This window comes from Saimiri boliviensis, chromosome 11 (assembly GCF_048565385.1).
Source record: "Saimiri boliviensis isolate mSaiBol1 chromosome 11, mSaiBol1.pri, whole genome shotgun sequence".
Lineage (NCBI taxonomy): Eukaryota > Metazoa > Chordata > Mammalia > Primates > Cebidae > Saimiri > Saimiri boliviensis.
Window position 1 is genome coordinate 16,086,126 of NC_133459.1, and position 22,528 is coordinate 16,108,653.

Consider the following 22,528-nt stretch of genomic DNA (forward strand, 5'->3'; position numbering starts at 1 on the left):
GCGGGATGGGTAGACCACTTCCCGTAGCAGAAAGGGAGAGGGAGTGTTCATTCCATGCACTGGGAGGTGAAAGTCAGGATCAGTGAAGACCTGAGGTGGGCTGCACCCCTGGGAGTCCAGGCCTGGCACTGCCGTGTCCTGTCCTCCCTGTGTCTCTGTGCGTTCCACTCACTCCTAGAGAGCAGGAGACGAGGTGAGAGCGTGTTTCCTGAGCACCTACTGTGTGCTGCCAGGCAGTGAGCCTCATAGCCACTCCTCTGTAACGCTGAGGCCTTCCCTCCCCTTTCCCACACAAGAAAACGGAGCAAGGAGCAAAAGCTCAGGTTACCAAGGCCAGTGGGAGCCTCTCTAAGCTCCACACAGTCCAGGCCTGGCCTACAGCCAAGTGCCCAGCCAGGGCCTGGACCTAGGAAGGGCCTTTTAGAACATTCTTATTACCACCGCACCCCCCCCAAAAAACCACATGCCCATTAAATAATCTCCCTCCATTCTCCTGCCCCCAACTCTGGAAACCCCTAATCTACTTTCCGTCTCTGGATTTGTCTCCTCAGGACACTGTACAAATGGATTCACACACTATGTATGTTTCTTGTAAATAGGCTGATACTCCGTGTACATTTCATGTAAATGGACTCGTGCTATGTACATTTCACGTGAATAGACTCATGCTATGTACATTTTATGTGAGTGACTCATCCACTGTGTACATTTCATGTGAATAGACTCACCCACTATGCACATTTCATGTGAATAGACTCACAGGCTCTGTATGTTTCATGTGAATAGACTCATACACTATGTAAATTTCATGTGAATAGACTCAAGTGTTATATACATTTCATGTGAATGACACATTCTATGTACATTTCATGTGAATAGATATGCTATGTATGTTTCACACGCTATGTATGTTTCATGTAATGACTCATGTGCTATGTACTTTTCATGTGAATGACTCACACACTATGTACATTTCATGTGAATGGATTCACACTATGTATGTTTCACATGAGTGACACACTATGTATGTTTCATGTAAATGACTCACAGTATGTACATTTCATGTGAATGACTCACTATGTACATTTCATATGAAGGAACTCACACTATGTAGGTTTCATGTGAATGGACTCACACTGTGTACGTTCATGTGAGTGACTCACTGTGTACATTTCATATGAACGAACTCACACTATGTACATTTCATGTGAATGGACTCATACTATGTACGTGTCATGTGAGTGACTCATACACTGTGTACATTTCATGTGAATGACTCATATACACTATGTACATTTCATGTGAATGGACTCACACTATGTGTGTTTCATGTGAATGGACTCACACGATGTACGTTTCATGTGAATGCCTCACACACTATGTATGTTTTGTGTAAATGGACTCAGATGCTCTGGGGCCTTTCCTGCCTGCTTCTCTCAGCATCACGCCTGCAAGGTCCATCTGTGTAGCATGTGTCAGTGCTTTGTTCCTTTTACGGCGGTAAAGTAGGATCATTGCCCCGTTTTACAGAAAGAACTGAGGCTTGGCAGTCCAGGATCTGTCAGAACGGAAAGTGGCATGTCTGGATTCAAACTCAGGTTCATGTGACCCTGAAATAGCTCTCTCAGTACCTTTATTTTGTTGCCTCTGGAGCCTCCCTGAGTCCTCTTTGTGACAGAGGCTGCGGAGGGCACCATCCCAGATAACCACGGAAAAGTGAGCTCCTGCATGGTAGAGCTATGTCCTGGCCACACAGCAGAAAGGCGTGGCTGAGCAGAAGAAGCTCCCTGGCCCCTCTCGCTAGAAGGGCATGGGGGTAGTGAGCAGGTGAGAATGCTCAGTGTGTCACGACCTCTTTTCCGATCTCTTTCTGCAGCATCCTGCTTTACGGCAGTGTGGACACTGGCACCCAGTGCCTGGCGACCTGCAGGAGTCCAGGTCTGCAACCTGTGCTCTGCCTGCGGCATAGCCCCTTCCACCTGCTCGCTGGCCTGCAGGATGGGACCCTCGCTGCCTACCCTCGGACCAGCGGTGAGGACTAGGGAGAATGGGGGGAGGGAGGCAGTCCTGGATGCCAGCTGGATACCAGATCCTCTACCAAGAGAGGATACAGGAGGTTGGGTAGGAATGAATCAGGAAATCTTGATGCCAAGGGGATTTGGAGATCCCCAAGCCCCACTGAGGTTTGATGCATGGTTCCTCACACTTGAATCCCTGCTGGAATAGGGTACTCCCTATATGTGGGCAGCAAAGCCTGTTGGCAGGAGACTCTAGTGGGTAAGAGAGGTACCTGCAAGTTGGAGAGACCTGGCTTCCCATTTGGGCTTTGCCCGACGAGAGCTGCATCCCTTGTTGAGTGGCCTCCATTCGTTGTGCCTGGGGCTCTTCATGAGAATAAGGGTAGTGCCCAGTACTCATGGGTCCTGGAGGATTACATGATTCCATGAAGGCAAAACAGGGCCAGGCCCAGGGCGCGCTCAGTGGAGTCAAGCATTTCCATCTCGGTTGTTTTACTGAACCATCCCTAGCACAGGTAACGATGGCAGGAGGGCAGGAGGGCAGGGCTAACCGTGTTTGGGCTGCTGTGCTCCAGGGACGGAGTGAAGGGCCGAATGCCTGTGTGTTACCTTAATTCTCACACACCCCTGGAGAATTTCCTTTGCTTTACTGAGATGATGCTGACTGGGCCCCAGTCGCACCTTGTCCCCAGCCATGTGGAGTGCTGTGGTCCCCATGCCCTGGGCTTGTTCAGCCCAGTTTGATGAAGGGGGCTGAGCAGAGAGTGTAGGCGGCCCCCAGGCCCCTAGAAGGCGCAGAGGAGCCTGAAGGGCCGGCGGCATCTCTTCTCCCCTCTTTTCTGCCAGCCAGCCTGTGGTTGCTGCATCATCGCAGCCTGTTGCAGGGTTATAAACGGATATTTGTACTGAGCCATTTTTTTTTTTTTTTTTTTTGCCACTTGGCGCTGTGTTGGTATTTTTAATTAGCTTTTGATAAAGCATTTATAGTTTTTAATTAAAGGGGGAAGAGGGAGGGAAAAAACCCTTCTCACCGTTAGACAGAGCGTGCGTGTGAATGTAAATACGGGCTCAGATCTGCCGAGACTCGGACGGGGAGTTCTAGAGGGACCACTTCCGACCAGCTCCCACGGAACACTGTGAGCCCGGCCTGTGCCACCCCGGCCCTCTGGTCCCCAGCTGGGTCGCCTTTGGCCCATTCCCTCTCGCGGCTCCACTCACCAGTTTGGGCACCTGGGTTGGGAGGGGGTGAGGCCGCCATGACAAGGACCACAAATGGCAGATACATACAGTTGCATATCCTAGAGGCTGGAAGCCTGGGGTCCATGTTTGGATGGGCCACGTGCCCTTAGAAGGCACTAGGGAAGGATCTGCTCCGGGCCTCGCTCCCAGCTGCCCTGTGGTTCCTCACCTGTGGCAGCAGAACTCCAGCTCTGAGTGCTGTTCTCCCTGGCTGTGCATCTGTGTGCAGATTTTTTTTTTTTGTGAGGACACAAATGATTGGATTAGGGACCTGTCCCTCTCCAGTATCAACTCATCTCAACTAATCACATCTGCAGTGACCTTCTTGCTCAAGGAGGTCACATTCTAAGGTACTGGGGGCTGGGACCTCAACATAAGGATGAGGGGGCACAGTTTACCCCAAAACAGGGTGTTTGAGGTCCACTCATTGGCTTCCGGCCTGGTGTTGGAGCCTGTTCGTTTGTCAGAACCGGAAGAGCCACTGGGGACCATTGAACTGCATGCCGTCATTTTCTGGATGGGAGCAGACTGTCCAGAGCGCCCTGACGGAGCTGAACCTGCACCCAGTACCCTGCCTCCTGGGCTAAGCTCCCTTCAGGTGGGAGGGGGCTTTGGCTTGTCCAGGTAGAGTGGAAACCTTGGGGCCTGAAGGCTGAGACATTCCACTAGCTTTCCTGCCTTGCAAACATGTGTACACGAAATGCTCGAAATGCTTATTGAACACCTGCTATCTGCCATGGACACAGTGGCGAGCAAAATGGACAGGCCGTCTGCCCTCATGGAGCGTACAGTCTATAGAGGGAGAGAGAATCAGTTAGTAAACAAGCAGAAGTTTAAGATTATACATGGTGCCGAAGGCTCCTACAGGAAGGAACTGGTGTTGTGTAAGAGCCTCAGCACCCAAATGTGGGATGGGGTGTGCCGAAAAGCCTCCTCGAGGAAGGGCATCCTGAGGGTGAGATCTTAAGAAGCCAGGCAAGTGGAGAGTGGGGGGAGTGATGTTCTCAGCGGAGGGAACAGCACATGCAAAGGCCCGGAGGGAGAGAATGCTTGATCTGCTGGGGGAACCCGGAGAGGAGGCGGTTTTGCTGAACAGCTGGAAGAGGAAGTGGCACTAGGTATGACTGGGGGCAGACAGAGCTGTTTGTGAGGGTGTCCAACTTGTCTCAGTGTGTCAGGGGTAGAGAGGTGTGTTAGACGTGGCTGGGCACTGGGCTCCCTCTGGCTGGTAGGCAGGAGGGGAGGCAGGTTGGTTGGCTGGAAGGCTGAGGCAGCCTCCTGGGCAGGTGAATTTGCTGGTCACATTCTCCCTGTGAACCTGCTCTCTGAGTGTCCAGTTTGGCTCTGGCCAAGGAGGCCCCTGGGAAAGGACATGCCTTACCTGGTATCTCCACTTGCACCTGGTGGTATCTTTTAGAGGTGGCCCAGGCAGGCAGCTGCGTTCTCAGGACCTGCTGCATGGTGTGGGGTGGGTGGGATTCGCCCCATCACCTTTCACCTGGATTACATGCGGCCGGGTCTAGAATCACCCACCCGGTCCGTGACCAGCTGCAGGGCTGGCGTCAGCTTGGCCCTTGTCCGGATTCACCGAGGCCCTGGATACCCCTCAGATGCCCCCACCCATCCCAGCAGCAGAGCCCGGGCTTGGAGCTGCAACTGCATCGACCTCCCGGGCTGTGTATCAGCCTCAGAACCCACTGTAGTGCTCCTGGTGGTATGGGGGGGGGTCCAGGTCCAGAGACCGTGAAAATCTAGATCCCTCATCTTCATCCAGAAGCAGATACTCCATGAGATATTTGCTGGTGTTTGAAGTGACAGTTTCACTATCCTGCCAGGTTGGGCTGAGAGCAAGACTGGCATTCCTGCTAAAAGTGGCATTCCTGGCCATGCTTTGGCTTATTGCAGAAGGATAGGACCAGACATATATTAAGCAAAATAGGCAGAAACCCACCTGGGGACTTAGCTTAGTCCCTGAGATCCTATAGAACTGGCAGCTGAGAGTTGACTGTGGGGACTCAAGGGAGACCAGGCCACATGGAGGCACAGACTGGCAGAGCTGGAGTGGCCTCAGAGTCCCATCTGCAGCTGAGAGATGGGGACACTGAGGCCAAGAGCAGTGTGGCCATGACAGTCACTCTGCTGCCCTCAGGAGCATCCACTTGTTCTCATTCATTCATTCACTCATTCATTTGCTCAACAAGCGAGTGCCCCTGAGGTGTCAGGCGCATAGCAGGGTGCTGGGGCCTGGAGCTGAGCCAGGTGGCCACTGTCCCCGCCTGCGTGCTACCCGGGCTCTCCCCTGCCTCTGAGAGACACAGGGGCATTGCCAGGCCTTGGGTGGGGATGCGGGAGTATCCCTCGTTGGGCACTGGGGCTGTGGTTCAGGGTCCCCGTGTGAGGAGGCAGATGGCATAATGGGGAAGGGGTGGGTTCGGCATCAGGCTGCTGGGATTGAGTCCCCACTGTGAGAGGCTGGGCCTTTGCTTTGCCCCTCTGATCCTTGGTTTTCTCACCTGTGAAATGGGGGTGCGGACAGCCCCACTTTATAGAATGATTGTGAAGGGTAGACACAGCAATTCCCATGAGTGCTACGACACAGCCTGGAGGATTGATGCTTCCCACGTGTCCCCTTTATCACAGTCATCAGCACCACGGTCATTATTTACTGTCGCCAGGCAGGGGCTGCCCTTCGGGTCCCTCTTAGCTGTGATGTCTTTCATTCTGGGATCTGCTGTCTGGCTCCAGCCCAATCTTGACCCCTGATGGAGACCTGGGGGCCTTCTCCGCTGTGGGCTGAGGGAGGAGGGATGCCAGCCTCCTGAAGGTGCCTTTGCTGAGACAGGGCCCTCATCTCCCTTCTGCTGGCTGGGAGAGCTGGTTTCCCACCCAGATGAATGGGCCCTCATGCAGGGGCAGGCGTGTGTGTGTGTTCCAGAACATGTGTGTGCTTACCCACAGCCACTGGAGGGTAAGAGTGGGTAGAAAGAGTGGGGCTTCCATCAGGCAGGGGCGGCTCTCACCAGAGCTCACTGCAATGGCGTTTGTGACCTCAGAATCACAATGTGTGAGAGCTGGAAAGAACCTCAGAGGACAAAGTTTTGTCCTCATGGTACAGATGGGGAAACTGAGTCCCAGCAAGGGGAAGTCTCTTGTTCAGGATCCCACCATGGGCCTCTAATCAGAGACTCCTGTCTGGTGTTACCCAGGCTGGAGTGCAGTGGTGTGATCTTGGCTCACTGCAACCTCTGCCTCCGGGGTTCAAGTGATTCTCCTGCCTTAGCCTCCTGAGTAGCTGGGATTAAAGGCGTGCACCACCATGCTCAGCTAATTTTTGTATTTTTAATAGAGATGGGGTTTCACCATGTTGGCCAGGCTGGTCTCAAACTCCTGACCTCAGGTGATTCACCTGCCTCGGCCTCCCAAAGTGCTGGGATTACAGGCATGAGCCACCACGCCCAGCCTTTATGAGCTTTTTGATCCAACAGTATTAGCATTATTAAACTTCACAGTTCATCATTGTGCCCTGGAGTCAGAACTTTTTAGAGGATTTCTGGAGGCTCCCAGCAAATGGAGGAATGGCATTCATGAAGTCCTCAGGGTTTCAAATCCTAGCTCCTGCCCTAGGCAGCCATAGCGAGGCTCTGTTCCAGGGGAGTGAATGCAAGGGGTCCTGTGGCTATCAGTACCAGATAGAGCCCCATTTTCTAGTTTTGGGGGTGTTTTCTCAGCATCCCTAGCTGCTTTTTCCCTGGGAGGAGTCCCAGTCCCCATCTCAGCCCCCATTTTCTAGTTTTGGGGGGCGTTTACTCAGCATCTCTAGCTGCTTTTTCCCAGGGAGGGGTTCCAGCCCCCATCTCAGTCTTAGCAGCCTAATTAGGCTCCAGGTTCCAGCCATGAACACTACTCACCTCTGGCCACTGGGGGGTGCTCAAAGCCTTGCATTTTCTTATCTCCAGCATCCCACTGTGGGCCAGCATCCCTGGCGGAGGCCTGGCCACCTTCGGGTCACTTGCCCCTCCTGGACACCAGGCCCAGCTGCAGAGCCCTTCAGAAACCTGAGGGGGCAGTGGGGTTGGAGAAGCAGGCCAGACCCAGAGTCAGACAAGGCTGAGTTCAAAACCTGTCTGGCCTGTCACCCCTTGGGTGTCTGTGCAAGGTCTTAGCTCCATGGTTGCCGTTGTCACGTTGGTTAAGTGGAGTCAACACTTGCTGCCACGCACTGTGGTGTCGTGGCAAATGGCATCAAACAGTAAGAGCCACCGGTACGGACTCCTTTGTCGCTGAGGGAATTGGGGTAGTTATTTAAACTGGCTGTGTCTCACCATCTCCGTTATGAGCAGGGATAATAATAGTGTCTACCACACAGGCTTGGTGGGAGTTAAGGAAGTAATTCATGGAAGGAGGGCTTGGCGTGTGGATACAGAACGCTGTCGAGATCCCTGACTGTGTGCCCAGATAAATATTCTTGCATATTTCACTGACTTCCTGCAACATTTGGAGAAGCGCAGGCATGGTTATCGTGCCCAGTGTAAGATGAGGGAAACTGAGGTCCAGAGAGGCGAAGCCCCCGTTCAAGTTCACACAGAAGCTCTGGGGCTGAGGACGGGCCTGCTCCGCCTGCTTCCCTTGTGCCCATGCTGGCTGGCTGGGCAGAGCGCTCTATGTGCCTGGAGGTTGAGGGGAGTCCCAGTTCCCCTGCTTCTTAGCTGAGCTTGGAGCCTGTCCATTTTAAGTGGGGCACAAGGGCAGGTGGGGAACCTGTTTTATTGATAGGAAAGAGGAGGGGAGGGAGGGAGAACGGGGACCAGGCCGAGCATGGGATGGGACAGGGTACAGTAGGGAAGCCTGGGGAGCGGAGGAGGGGGAGTCTAGTCTGGCTCTTCCGACCACACCCCAGCCGTGGCTTCCATCACGCACTCTGGGGCCTTTCAGCTTTGGAGACAGCTGTGCCCCATCATGCCACCAAGCAGCCGGCTCAGAAGGGAGGAGTCTGCCTGTGATGGGCTGCTCTGTGCTCTTACCAGGGACCCAGTGGAGTGCTGGTGGGGGAACAAGGCGCTGGTAAGCCCACAGCTAGCTGGGTACTGCCTCCCAGTCCCCCGCCACTGCTGCCTGTCTCTCCAGAGCATGTCATGGCCTAGGCTGCCCCAGGCTGGGCCCCAGCTTCCTCCTCAACCTCCCTTTCCCACCTGGCATCCTGACAAGATCGGGAAGCCACCGAGGTTCAGTGTGGCATCAGGTGTGACTTCTGAGAAAAAACAATCTTGGTGTGCACCACTTGGATGCCAGGGAAAGTGGTTCTTGGGTGAGCTGAGCATCCCAAGGGTGGGGAGGACCTTGCTTGGGCCAGGCTCCTAGGTCTGTCTGGTTTTCAGGGACGGCAGACTAGGCTGGGATTCACTGCCTCACAGAACATCCTCTGGACCAGGAGTGGGGGCTCACGCCTGTCATCCCAGAACTTTGGGAGGCCAAGGCAGGTGGATCACTTGAGGTCAGGAGTTCAAGATCAGCCTGGCCAACATGGTGAAACCCCACCTCTACTAAAAGTACTAAAAATTAACCAGGCATTGTGGCAGGCACCTATAATCCCAGCTACTTGGGAGGCTGAGGCAAGAGAATCGCTGGAACCCAGGGTGGCAGAGGTTGCAGTGAGCCAAGATTATGCCACTGTACTCCAGCCTGGGAAACAGAGTGAGACTTGATCTCAAAAAACAAAAACAAAAACAAAAATAATCCTCCCCTGCACCTGGTGGCCGTAGGGTTTGTGCAGGAGGAAGAGATTTTGGTAAATCTGACAGAAGTGTCTTGGAGTTGGCCAGAAGAGCTATGAGAAGTCAAGATTCAGTCTAGATCAGCTACAGCCTCAGGAAAGTCTTCAGAGACGATCTTGTCAACTCCCCACTCATTCTACAGATGGGGAAACTGAGGCCTCGTAAAGGGTAGAGATGAGCTCAAGGTCCTTAGCAAGCTGGTAGTAGCAGAACCAGGGCCAGACCCCAACTCTCTCGACTCCAGGTCTAGGACACTTTCCACCATATCATGCTGCCTCTTCTGAGAAGCCTCCCTGGATCTCCCCGGGTGCAGAGTTAGTTCCTTCTATCTCAGCAGTTCTGAAGGCCCTTGTGTACACCTGCTCATTTGTGCTTGGCGTGTCATGCGATAACTGGTGATTAACCTGTTGGTTGCTCTGGCCAGTGGGGCTTCCTTGACGGCAGGGCCTGTGTCTGATTCGTTTCTGTCTTTCCAGCACCTAGTGCGTGGGCTGGCATGGAATAGGTGCTTTCTACGTGTGTGTGAAATGAATGAATGGGAGAGAGGGAAAGAGGGAGAGAGACAGGGAAGGGAAGAGGGGAAAGGGAATGGAGGGAGGGAAGAAGGAAGGGAGGGAGAGAAGGAAGGAAGGATGAACCTGAGAGTAGGGGTGGGGATGTGGGACAGGAATGGTGGGAGTGGAGGCAGATGGGGATCACTGCCCCATCCAGCTGGATGGAGAGAGAAAGGCCCTGGAGAGCAGGGAGAGGTTGTGGGGGGCCCTGCTGAGCCCCCTGCTGCTGGCCTGCGTTCCCCGGAGACCTGCTTGCTGCTCCTGGCCCCTGACCCGCCTCCCCTCTCTCCCTGCAGGAGGTGCCCTGTGGGACCTGGAGAGCCCTCCCGTGTGCCTGACTGTGGGGCCCGGGCCCGTCCGTACCCTGCTGAGCCTGGAGGATGCCGTGTGGGCCAGCTGCGGGCCCCGGGTCACTGTCCTGGAAGCCACCACCCTGCAGCCTCAGGTACTGCCCTGTCCTTTGGCTTGTGGCCCCGGTGGCCTGCCTCCCTTTTGCTGACCCTTTCTTGCCTCCACTCTGGTACCGCTTTCAGCGCTCCGTGGTGTCTCAGGAGTTGATTGGACGGAGTTTGTTGGGAAGCAGAGGGGGCCTGAGGTCCCTATTGGACCCCACCTCTTCCTCTGCCACACGTTGCCAAGGCTACCAAGAACAGAAAGCACCCGGCTGCACCGCGCTCTAGCCTGGATCCTGAGTTGCGTCTATTGCTGTCTGTGGAAGTGGGACTGGGTTCCCTGTCCGTGGACCGGTACCCAGGACTTGTACCCACGGAATCCGGGCTGTGCTGAGGGTGTGGCCAGGGTAGATGCCGCCATCCTGGAGGCTGGGCTCTTCAAACCACATGGAAGGGGAGGCTGCCTGGGTCCTGCCTTCCTGGTTCCAGCCCCATCCTTGTCTTGGCCCCTAGCATGAGGGACTGGTCAGGGGGCTCCTCCCTGGTTCAGCCTCCGCCCACGCCTGTCACTGACTGACACCGCTGCCCGCTCCTGTGTCCCTCCTGGGCGGGAGACTCAGCCTGGTTTCCCAAGAGGTATTTTGGTGATGTTTGATTTGTTTGGATTATTGATCGGAATGAGTCGCCACCAGGCCCAGAGTGCAGCCCTCCCAGGGTGCTTCCTCATGAGGGGCGGTCTTCCTTTGCCTACCTAGTTCTCTCTCTTGTAGCGCTAAATCAGCTACTCAGCACCTGGGGGGAAACACGGAGTGGAGTCCTGGGGCCTTAAGAACACAGATGACTGGGGCTGGGCTTTAGAGAACACAACTTTCATTTGACAAATGGGGAAACTGAGGCACCGGCCTTATGGATGAGCGCTGAGACTGGCGGCTGAGTCTCAGGGATGCGGCCTGCCCTTTGCCCTGGCTTGCTTTTCCGGCGTTGTAGCAGCACAGAGGTGCTGTCCTTGGATCCAGGCCAGCCTGATCGCCTTCCAGTTCTGCCACCTATACCTGGGCGCGTCTGTGCTGGCCCCCATGGGAACACGAGGCTTCTGGTCTGTAATGGGGATAAGTGTCCCGCTCCTGGAGTCCTTTTCCTTACTGTGTCAGTCAGCGTTCCCCAGAGGAACAGAGCCAGTGGGACAGATGTGAATGTGTGTATGTGCATGTACCTGTATACACATGTAGGTATGAAAAGACTTATCATAAAGAGTCGGCTCAAGGGGCGGTGGGAGGCTGCGAAGCCCCCGCATCTGTGAACGGCCAGCTGGAGACCCAGGCGAGCTGCTGGTGTCGCTCAGTGTGAGTGTGGAGGCCCGGGCACCCTGGAGCTGGTGCGTTCCAGTTCCAAAGCTGGCGAACCTGGGGCCCCAAAAGAGCTGATGCTTCAGTGTGATTCTAAAGGCAGGAAAGAACCGGGGTGTCAGCTGGAAGGTAGTCAGGCGGGGAGCAATTCTGCCCTCTCAGCCTTTTCCATTCAGTCTTCAGCGTTGGATGAGGCCTGCCCACACTGGGAGGGCCAGTGCGTGACTAAGCCTGCCATTCAGATGCTAATCTCACCCGGAGACACCCTCACAGACACACCCAGAGCCATGTTTAACCAAATATCTGGGCTCCCCGTGGCCCAGTCAAGTGGACACACAAAAGTAATCATGGCTCATGGAGGGAGATGATGTTTGGAAGCCATGGTACCCGGCCAGTGCCAGCCCGGGAGAGAGCTGATCAGTGGCTCTTCCTGGGTGCTGGGAAGGGGAGGGGGAGTTACCCAGCCCAGCTGCTTAGATGGGAGGGAGAGGCAGTGCCATGTGCAGGACAGCAGGTGAGCTTTTGCTCCTTTCAGGAGCAAGGGCCTGGGGCCTGATGGCACCTCCTGGGCTGGGCCCCCTTCGTTGGGTTGCAGGAGCTGCAACTGCTCCACTCATGTCTGGGACCTGGCCCTGAGGACCTCTGACCTCACTAGTGCTACTGGGCTGGGCCAAGGGCCAGTGAGACACCAGCAGGAGGGAAACTCCTGCCTTCTGCTCCCCTCCGTCCCCTTTCTCCCAAGAACATCTGGGGCAACTGCAGCCACAGACTCCCTTTCCCGCCCCTGGTTCATGCTGGGGCTTCCCTGCCCTCCCCCCAGCTCACCCCACCCCATCCCTTTCTAGGCCCTTGTTCACACTGGGACTTTCCTGTCATCCCCTGACCCCACCACTTCCTAGCCCCTGGTTAACACGAGGGCTTCCCTGCCCTCCCCACAGCCTACCCCACCCTATCCCTTCCCAGCCCCTAGTCTGTGCTGGAGAGCTTCCCTGCCCTCCCCCCAGCCCATCACTTTCCTCCAAGGGCCTTGCACTTCCTCGGCCTTCTGAGAGGAAGGTGAGCGAGGAGCACTGTCTTTCCCAGGGCCTTTCTCGTCCCCTGACCCACCTGGGTCTCAAGCCAGGAAGAAGGACATGTCTGACCCCTTGGCTTGCCTCCCATAGCAGCCCCCAACACGTGTCCCAGCATGGTCCTCACAGCAGGTCTGACTGCCCTTTGGGCTCCCTGGCACAGGGTCTGACCCAGCCCAGGAAAACACCGGTAGATAGGTGCTTGGCCTATAGGCCTAGTGTGCTGGGCGCCCGTTCGGGGCAGTGGTGTGAGGAGGAAAGGAGGCCCAGCTGGCTCTGGGAGCCTCCAATCTGCTGGGGGAGATCCAGCCCCTGGGGTGACCTTCAGTCTGATGTGGAAGACACAGTCTGCCTTTGCTGGGGGGCCTTCCGTCTGGCGGGGGAGACACAGCCTGCCCTTGGAGGGCCTCTAGTCTGATGGGGGAGACCCAGCCCCTGTTCTTAATATGGGGGGAGTGGGCCCCAAGGTCAGAGAGAGAATGGGAGGGGAGGCAGCAGGCCCTCAGAGCTCCCTGTTGGCCGGAGGACATCCTCTGTGCTGCCAGCAGGAGAATTGGGACACACGAGGCAGGAGGCACCTCAGGAAACAGAAGGCCGGTGACCTGAGAGGGCTTTCCAAGGAAGAATCTTCTAAGGAAGGAGTCTGGAGGTGGGGGAAGCCAGAAACCACAGGCAGAGGCCTGTAGGAGCAGAAAACTGGCTGCCAACTGCTGGACGGGGAGGTGTGAGTGGCACAGAGCTGTCCCTGTGGGCTAGGCCTATGGGGCTCCTCCCTGGCCCTCCTGGCAGCTCAGGAGCACTTGAGACTTCAGGAGGATGGAGGACTGGGAGGCATCATTGAAGACAGCAATCCCTGCCCATGTTCTAACTCGGGGTGGCTGGTACCCTGCCCCCTTGGAGGTGTGCAGTTTGAGAGCAGGCTGCTTCAGATGGCACCCTCGCTGTGTCCCTGCCAAGCTATGCAACCTTGGGAGAGTCACTGAGCCTTCCTGGGCCTCAGTTACTTCATCTATAGAATGGAATGATAACAGTACCAGTGGGGAGTTAGCAGGAGGACAAACAGAGCATTCAAGCGGAAGGGCTGCTTCACAGGGTCTCGGCACGTGGCGAGGGCTGGATGGACATCATTCACTGTCATTGTAATAATTTGCCTTTCTTAAATCCGCGTTGCTGATATGTCACTTATTTGGAAAATCAAGCTGCTGCCTGAGTGGGTGTTGTCAGTGGGCATAGGGCATCAAGCCCACACTGCAGGCCTGCCATCCTCTTGCTTCACTGGAAGGCAGCCTTCCTCCTGCCGACAGCTGCCGGGAGCATGGGACAGATGGCGGAGGGAAGGACAGGGGCCCGGGTCGGGCCCTACCTGGCTCTCACCTGTTTTTGCCACTTTCCAGCCGTAGTGAAGTCCACTCCCAGCTCACACAGCTCAGCTCTGGTGTGACCATCCCTGGGGCCCCGCTGACCACCAGGCTACAGCACGAGGCCGCGATGATTTAAGATTAGTTCTGGACCAGCTGCTTTAAAGAAGGGGATCAATATGTCCTTTCACCTGCTTTGCACACCTCGGGGGGCATCAGGAGGGCTGCTGGCTGGAGGGAGGCGAGGTGGAGGAAGGGGCAGCCAGGGAGCCTCTGCAGCAGGGGCCAGAGGAGCACGCGCCCCCGCCTGCAGCCAGGGAAATTGAAAAGTTTCTGTTCACTGCGCGGTGCAGGCAGCTTGCCTTCAGTACACACAATCGTTCGGCACAGTAACAAGGTGATCGCCATGCATATTTAATAAAGCCATGCTCCTGCTGCTTAGAATAGTAGAGGGGAAGGCGGCTCCAGCTTAGTGCCGGAGCTCTGGAAATGGCTCCGTCTGGCTGCGCTAACCACTGCTCGACCCGCGCCGGTGCTGCCCGGCTCCACGCTCACCACAGCGGCCACTGCACAACCAGCCAGGCCTGGCGGAGCGGCCTGGAGCCTGTGCGCTCTCGTCTGCGTGCCTAGGGCTCAGCACCTGCGGGCCGTGCCTCGCGTGCCGGGTCTGCCACAGAACGCTACCTTCGGAGGAAGGGCATTCCTTGCTGGCAGCCATGCGACACAATCTGCCCCTCGCTTGAGAAAGCCCCCTGTGGGGTTTGAGATTCTCGGAGCTGTTCCGTGCTCCCAGCCAGGGGACCCAGGCGTGTGTTTTGGCTTGAGGGTGTGGCTAGGGTGGCCCAGGCCCAAATGTGAAAACACAGGAGCTTAATCTAGGGACTGTGTGACCTCTAAGGGGCTTTTTCTGATTCCTCCCACCCTCAAGAGGTAATCCTAACCAATGTATATTGAGTGCTTCCTTCGGACCAGAAATGGGTTTTGCACTTGACCTGTATGATCCCATTTAATCCTCAAATCATGCTTTGAGATGAATACTATTATTCCCACTTTACAGATGAGGAAACAGGGCACAGATAGGTTGAGTAACTTGCCCAAGGTCACACAGCTAGAGGAGGCAGAGTTGGGATTTGAGCACAGGCATTCTGAGTCTTAACCCTGTGCTTAACCTGCCCACCTTGGAAGTCAGAAGGCTCAGTTTCCCTTTGGCTGCCTGGGCCCCCGGAGCTTTCTGTCTGAGTCAGATGGAACTCTGGGGAGCTCCTCATGTTTCCGTGAGCATGCCTTTTGGGCTCAGGACTGTGGCGTATTCATGTTCCTCTTTGTTTCTGTAGCACCTGGCTCATTGGCCCCCAGTGGGGGCTCCCAATCCAGGCCCCCTGTGTGAGGTGCTGAGGCACAGAAATGAGCACGGTGGGCTCAGCTCTTTGGGAGTTCGGAATCCCAGGCGAGGCGGGAACCCAGGGGAGGCAGGAGGGGTGCCAGATCCAGCCGATGCAGGCCGGGAGCAGAAGACAGTTGTCTGGAGGTCAGGATCCCTGAGCCGGGCTGTGTGGGTGAGTCGGTGGTGACTGTGAAGGAAGAGGGGAAGTGTGTTCTGGGCGGAAGAAGGCACCACGAGCCACGCCCAGGCCAGAGGCAGCCGGTGAGTGGCCAGATGGCCTCTCCGGGTGGGGCGCCTGAGCTAGGGTGGGCCTGGACTGTGCGCCTCATCCAGCTGGTCCCTGCTGGGCCACCTTGACCTGTTTCACGCCACCCTCCCCTGCAGAGCTGGCGCCGCGGTCTGTCTCTGGGTTTTGCACTTGCCCACCAGCTGCTTGTTCAGCTCCTTGATCCCAGCGGAGGCAGAAGCGAGGCCTGTTAAATAATAATGTCGCTCACCGGGGCCCGTGTCAACACCGCGTCCTCCGCGTTCATGATCTAGATCGCACCGCCTTCAAGGTCTAATCCAGTCGTCTGGAGTTCATTTTAACCGATCGCTGGAGGGGGAAACCGGCTGTGGGATGATTGTTGCATCTTAATTTAAAAAAACTTATTGGGAACTGGCTGATAGCAGGCCTACGGCATGCGGGGTGTGCTCCATTGCGTGGGGGGCGGGTGCTGGGCAAGGCTGCTCCCGACAAGGTGTGGGCTGGGGTCTCTGCCACCCTGGCTCAGGGGAGGACAGCAGTAGTGACAGGGAGGGGCGGTGGGGACCCTGCTGGGCCGTGAATACCCTTTGTGCTGTTGGATCTCTGCAAAGTTGAGGAGTGACCTGCTGGGCCCATTTTACAGATGGGGACATGGACTAGAAGCCAGGCCCTTTGGCTTGCCATCTACAGCCATGCTGGCCCCTCTGCTGGTCTTAGAACATGCCAAGCACTTTCCCACCACCAGGCCTTTGCCTCTGTGGCTCCCTCTGCCCGGAACACCATTCCCCTCCCGTGTGGCTTCTCTGTTGCTGGGGTCTCGGCTTAACTGCCGCCTCTTCAGTGAAGCTTCCCTGACTGTTCCAGCTGAGCCATCCCCACCCCTTCCTGGTCTCAGCACATAGCTGGCTTTATTGCCTTCAGAGTGTTGGTCACTTTTCTGCAATTATCTCCTTGAGTGCCATTGTCTGTAGGCACCACTGGGATGTAAGCACCATGGAAACGGCGACCCGCTGGCTTGTTAACCAGTGAGTCCCAGGGCCGGGCAGGGCGCAGCCTCTCAGCCAGGCAGGGCTGAGTGTGCAGACACCCTCCTCCTCCACGGTGGAGCCACCTCTGCAGGATGGTCACAGGGCCCTCAAAGGACTCTGCAGGGGTTAGGCATTGCCGAAGCTTTAAGATCTGGGCTCTGGGAGGCAGGGGTGCCCTGGGGCAGTTAGGGAAGCCTACTGGGAAGACCTGTGCCTTCAAGGAAGTAGGGCAGGGAGGCCCCTCCCGAGAGAGGGGAGGGAGGAATTTGCCAAAAGGGCTTGTCAAGAGGCTGTGTGGTCAGTGGGATTGTCCCTGCCTGGATGGCCGCCAGGGACAGATGGACAGCTTTGTCACTCGGGGGTGAGGGCCCTGCCTGGACCTGCCCCCGCAGCAGCCCTGTGGTGTTTCTATGGCAACCTCCTTCCCCTAAGCAGAGTTTCAGCCTCCCTAGTACAGTTGCAAGAAGCCCAGGCCTGGGCCCTGCCTGGAAAGTGCTGGAACTCGGGGAAAGTGATGTCAGCTTTGGGACCCCAGGCCCGGCTCCTGCCTCACAGGGCTGTGGTGGGGTTAACTGGGGCAGTACCTCCCCCATTAGAGCCTGGCTCTCCATCCTTGGAGAAGCCTGTGTGGACCATTTCACCTCCTACACACGCCACAGCTACATGCTGGCATCCTGGGGCGGATTATGGGATTAACTAGACTGGAGCGGGGTAGGGTAGGGCTGGGCCTGGCCGGCTCCCATTGTTCCCATGGTAACCCTGTGGCCCAAGACCAGGCCTGGTGCAGAGTAGGTGCTTGGTAAAGGGTGGCTAAGGCCAGAAGGGCAGTTCTTAGGGAGATGGGCCTGTCTGTGGTGTTTCCCCAAGTGTGGCGTTGGCCCTGCAGAGCAGCTGACCGAGCCTTGATTTTAACCAGTTTCAGAGCACGAAGGTGCTTCGAGAAGTGCATGCTGTCGGCAATCGACTGTCTGACGCCTTCCCCTGGTTCCTCTGCACTGGCCACTCATACCGGCACTCCTGCTTTTTGTCCCTAAGTATGACGGAGAAGAAACTTCTCTGGGCTCCTGGCCACCAACAGCCCCTCAATTTCCCCTGCCCCCCCACCCCTACAGCCGCCTTCCCCACCCTTAATTTTCATGTTTAGTGCCCAAACTTAGTTTGCATGTATTAGCTGTTGTAAATCTATCATGCCAGTGTGACGCGGCATGAATAATGCATCACTGGGCTGTATTAGTTTTCTGTCTCCTATCTTATTTATGACACGAAACGGGTGGGAATTTGCAAAAGAGAGAAATCCAGGCGCGGGGCTTCTTGGGTAATGGTATGCAAATTGGCATGAGGGTGAAAAGATGCACCAGGCTCTCCCAGTGCCCAGGAGCTGCCGAGGGGGAGCGCCCGGCGTCTGGGCCACCGGGGGAGTGTGCAGGGTCCCCCATTCCGTCCCCACACGGAGTTGGCTCCGTTCAGCAGTTTGTCTTAATTTTTTTTTGTTAATGTGTGTGTCATTGTGGTTGTCACCCTGTTATGCTTTTTAAATTAAAAGTTGGCAAGCGACACTTGAGAAATGGATTTTCTAAAGACTGTGGAGACTTCCCAGGAGGCTGCAACAAGAGCAAGTTCACAAGGAAGGCGAGCGTTTTCCAGCATCAGGAAGGCTTGGAGTTAGACATACAGAAGGACTCCCTTTCAGGAACTTTGTGAAGAATGGGAGGGAGGGGTGAGTTTGGGATCCCATGGGGCCTTCCTCCATGGAGGGGTCAGAAGTAAGTTGGCCAACTCGGGCCTAGAGTAGGTGAGGAACATCTCAAGGGATGTCTCGTGAGGCAGCAGATGGCTAAGGGTCAGGCCACCAGTCGCCTCTCTCCTCACCCAGAAGAGCTCAGATCTTTCCTGTGTCTAGCGCTTAGTTTCCTCCCATCCAGAAGACTTAGGTGATGAAAAGATTTCATGACTTTAAAAAGAAGTTGGTTAGACTGGGTGCAGTGGCTCACGCCTGTAATCCCAGCACTTTGGGAGGCCGAGGTGGGTGGATCACGAGGTCAGGAGTTCGAGGCCAGTCTGACCAACATGGTGAAACGCCATCTTTACTAAAAATTAAAAAAAAAATTAGCCGGGCATGGTGACGTGCACCTGTAATCCCAGCTACTCAGGAGGCTGAGGCAGGAGAATCACTTGAGCTCAGGAGGTGGAGGTTGCAGTGAGCCAAGATCCTGCCGCTGCACTTCAGCCTGGGCCACAGAGCGAGACTCTGTCTTAAATAAATAAGTGATAAGAAAAAAGTTGGGAGCTGATGGCTCAGGGAACAGGCTCTGTGAAGCCTGACCTGGAGCAGGAGGGAAGCTGGAGGAGAAAGGGAGCCAGGACAGGGAAAGAGGACGGACAAACAGCATGGAGAGGACATGTGGGACGGGAGGTGAGGGAGGGGCACTGGCACAGCAGGGGCAGTCCTGTCCTGTGAGCCACCCCCCAGTCTCAGCTGCCAGCAGCCAGCCCCCCATCCTCGCCTCCCCTCCACTCTGCAGGTCTCTTCCACATCCCCCTCCCCTCAGAGCCCTGCAGCAGGGAGAGAGGGAAGGTAGATGCCCAAGGGGCAGCTGCCCAGTCCTGGAATTGGCAAGGAAGAAATAGAGCCATGGACATGGATCCGCAGAATGCCAGCCGCTGGGCTGAGGGTTTAGCGTAGTGGAAGCCAAGCCCTGGGTGTAATTAGGGAGCCTCCCTCCCTGGGTGGTTGGGGAGAGTGAATGAGGTCACACTTGCAGAGGGTGTAGGCCAGTGCCTAATGCACACTCAGGCAGAGTGGCCGCTACGCAATGGTCCTCTGCGGGCCTGGCAGCCGGGCTGCAGGGAGGGCCCATGGCAGGCAACCTCTGCACGCCTGCCCCTGCACGCCTTGTCTGAGTGGGCTTGGATGGTGGTCACTGTGGCCTCAGGGGCTGGGTTGGCTGGTCTTTCCACTGATGGCCTCAGTTTCCTTCCTGTAAAATGGGGATAATTACAGAACCTGCCCCAGGACTAAGCAACTCCATGTACATGCAGCTCCACATACATGTGCCAGGGCTGTGCCTGGAGGGAGGAAGCATCGGGTGTCAGCTGCTGTATCACTGTGGTTCCAGGACTTGCTCAGGGTGCCCAGGACCACACACTCGGGGGTGGAGCCAGGATCCCAGGGTGCCTCTGGCTCCGAAGCCCCCGCCTGGTCTGCCATCTTCTGCCTCATCGGCCCTGTGTTGCATTGTGTGTTGTGGGTGTGATGCCCAGACCATCCTCCCTCCAGATGGCAAAATACCTGTGAGCAGGGACAGCGTCTTACTCCTTCCTCATTGTCCTGCGGTGCGGGTGCAGACATTGACTTGGCTTCTCTCTCTCTCCTTTGCTTTCATTCTCTCCCAAATCTCCCTTTTCCCTACACCAGCTCTTCCCTTCTGCCTGGCTCTGAGCCTTGCAGGGCTCCCGCTACTCCTGGGACCCTTGGACCATGGTGTTCACATGACTAGTGGGCCCTGATGGGGGCTGCTGACCACAGGTGAAGCCCGGGCTCTTGGCTCCTCTTAGGTACCTGGGGAGAGAAGGGAGCTTCATAGCGTGGATGGTGACACCAGCCCAGTGACAGCACAGGGCCTGCAGAGCAGGTGCCCCAATGATGGAATCTCACCTACGGGAGAGGATGTGGTTTAGTCTCATATATGTGCCCAGCTGTGGGGCAGACACACCTGCCATTGATCCAAGGAGCCCAGGAAGGAACCCAGGAGGCGAGTGAGAGTGGGGCTGGTATGGGCCAGGCTCCCTGGAGTGCATTCAGCGGGAGAGCTCCTGAGAAGTGTGAGCTGATGCCTATGCGTGTACACACATGTACCCATACTTGCACTCACACCCACACATATACCTGCAGGTATGTGTGCAGGTATGTGTGTGGGTATGTGTGCGGGTGTGGGTACAGGTGTGTGCAGGCGTGGGTGTAGGTGTGTGTGCAGGTGTGGGTGCAGGTATGTGTGCAGGTGTGGGTGTAGGTGTGTGTGCAGGTGTGGGTGCAGATACGTGTGCAGGTGTGGGTGCAGGTGTGGGTGTAGGTGTGTGTGCAGGTGTGGGTGCAGGTGTGGGTGCAAGTGTGGGTGTAGGTGTGTGTGCAGGCGTGGGTGCAGGTATGGGTGCAGGTGTATGTTCAGGTGTAGGTACAGGCATGGGGTGGTGGAGGGCCAGGAGTGGTGTCTGGATTCCACCATTCAAGATCATGCAGGCGAGGCCTGCAGGCTCCACATGACTCCCCTGTGCAGAGCTCAGAGCAGAGCAGGGCAGCCACAACCAGTGCCTGGGGACACTTTCTGGGCCTCATGCTGAGGCTTGACTGCTGGAGGATCTTTCTAGAACAAAGCTCCTGTCATATTTGACCCTGCATCAGAACCATGCAGGCTGCCTGTGGCCCAAAGTCAAGGCCCCCCAAACTGCACTTGGTCACTATCCCTTGGGGTCCCCTTCTCCAGCCACTGGACAGGTACCAGTCCCCCAAAGGCTCTACCTGGGCACTCCATGCCTCCGGGGCTTTGCACCCACCACTCCCCTGCTGGGACCCTCAGCCTGTGTTCTGATTGGGCAGATTCTTAGTGGTCACTCTGACTTCCTGCCCCTTTCTCCATGGAACCCGACTGCCTCCACTGGTTCTTCTCCGGGCTCCCTTAGCCCTCAGTCCCTCCTCCTTTGCCCTCACTGCGTTGGGCTGTAAACAGGACTCCGAGCATCTCCCTGGCCATGCTGTGTCCTCAGGGCCTAGGAGGGGCCTGGCAGGCAGGGATGCTCCATGAGGTTTGCTGAGTGAGCGAGCAGGACCAAGGGAAGGGTGTGGGTGGGGGCGGTCGCATGCCTGTGATCAGCCAGGCGTAGGAAATGCCTTTACATCAGGCAAGGAGCCTATAGTGACCAAACTCCTACTGTGTGCCGGGGTCTCAGTCAGGGACCTGATTTTGCCTTTGTTGCTTCACTTTCTAGATGTTAAATGCATCCAGAGAAACAACCCCGACCGCACCTGCTCATCTGCACCCTCCCACACGCACAGGTCTTCTTTCTTGTACCTCACCACTGTCTGTCCGTGTCCCTCTCAGCACTCACTCGGCTCTCCCTCCCTGGTGGTCTGGTTTGCATGTTCACTCTCTGCTGATCTCAGCTTCTCTGTATTGGTATCTCCTTCTGTTGGTGCCATCCTGGCTCTTCCAGGCCCTCTGGCCCAGGGTGGGCACTGGCTGGAGCTTCAGTCCCTGTACTTGGCACTGGGTCCCAGCAGCGGCCCCTGCCCTCATAGACCTGTCTCTCTGATGTGGTAGGGGATGGGGATCATGGAGGGGGGGAGAGACCACTGTCACTGGCTTAGGTCCCAGAGACTGCTTTGGGCTCTCCGTGGGCAGCAACTCAGGTCATCTTATGGCAGCCCTGTGCAGTAGGTACTATTAATATGATCACATCCACTTTAAAATGGAAGAACCCAAGGCAGGAAGCGGCGGGGTTGGGACCTGAACCCTGTGGGTCTGCCCCCGGGTCTGTGGCTTGACTGCTTCTTGCAAACAGCAAATAGATAACAAGACAATCTCAGGCCACCGCGAATGCCATGCAGACCCAGGCTGGGCACCACCGCTGCCTGCACAGGTCATTCCTCGGCTGGGCCTCCCTGTCCTCTCTGAACAGAGGCCTGATGGTCCTTCCTTCCTCATGGGGGCTGTGGGTGAGCTGAGCTGAGCTGAGGGCAGCCCAGCATGCGCAGGAGCTGGAAGATGCCTGGCCCCCTCTTTATGGCTCAGTCTTCACCAGGTCCCCAGGTTGGTGGGCAGGTGCAGGCACTAGCTCGGTGCTGGCACCTGCTTGTAGAGGGTGAGGCTGAAGCAGCTGCCAAGGGTAAGATTCGCAGCAAAGGTGCTGGCCCCAGGTGGCCCAGATGGCCCAGGTGGCCGGCGGCACAGCCCTCCCTCCTAAAGTGTTGATGCTGAAGAAGAAATGCTAGGCTGGCTGTCATAATTGAAAAAAAAACAAAAGGAAATTAAACAGGACTAATGAGAATGTCAATAGCCCATACTTCAAGATGTTTTTTCTATTCCACTTCCTCCAGAATAGCCAGGTGCACTGATGGATTTTAGTT

General features: G+C 56.3%; 1 protein-coding gene across 13 annotated transcripts in view; it reads left to right on the forward strand.

Moving 5' to 3' along the window:
- Positions 1–22,528, forward strand: part of ARHGEF10L (Rho guanine nucleotide exchange factor 10 like) — a 180,720-nt gene that overhangs the window by 138,829 nt on the left and 19,363 nt on the right. For all 13 annotated transcript variants that reach the window (XM_074380158.1, XM_074380161.1, XM_039473886.2 and 10 more), the window contains 2 exons: positions 1,877–2,031; positions 9,879–10,027. In XM_074380158.1, the coding sequence (XP_074236259.1) occupies positions 1,877–2,031; positions 9,879–10,027 (304 nt within the window). The remainder of the gene's footprint in view (positions 1–1,876; positions 2,032–9,878; positions 10,028–22,528) is intronic.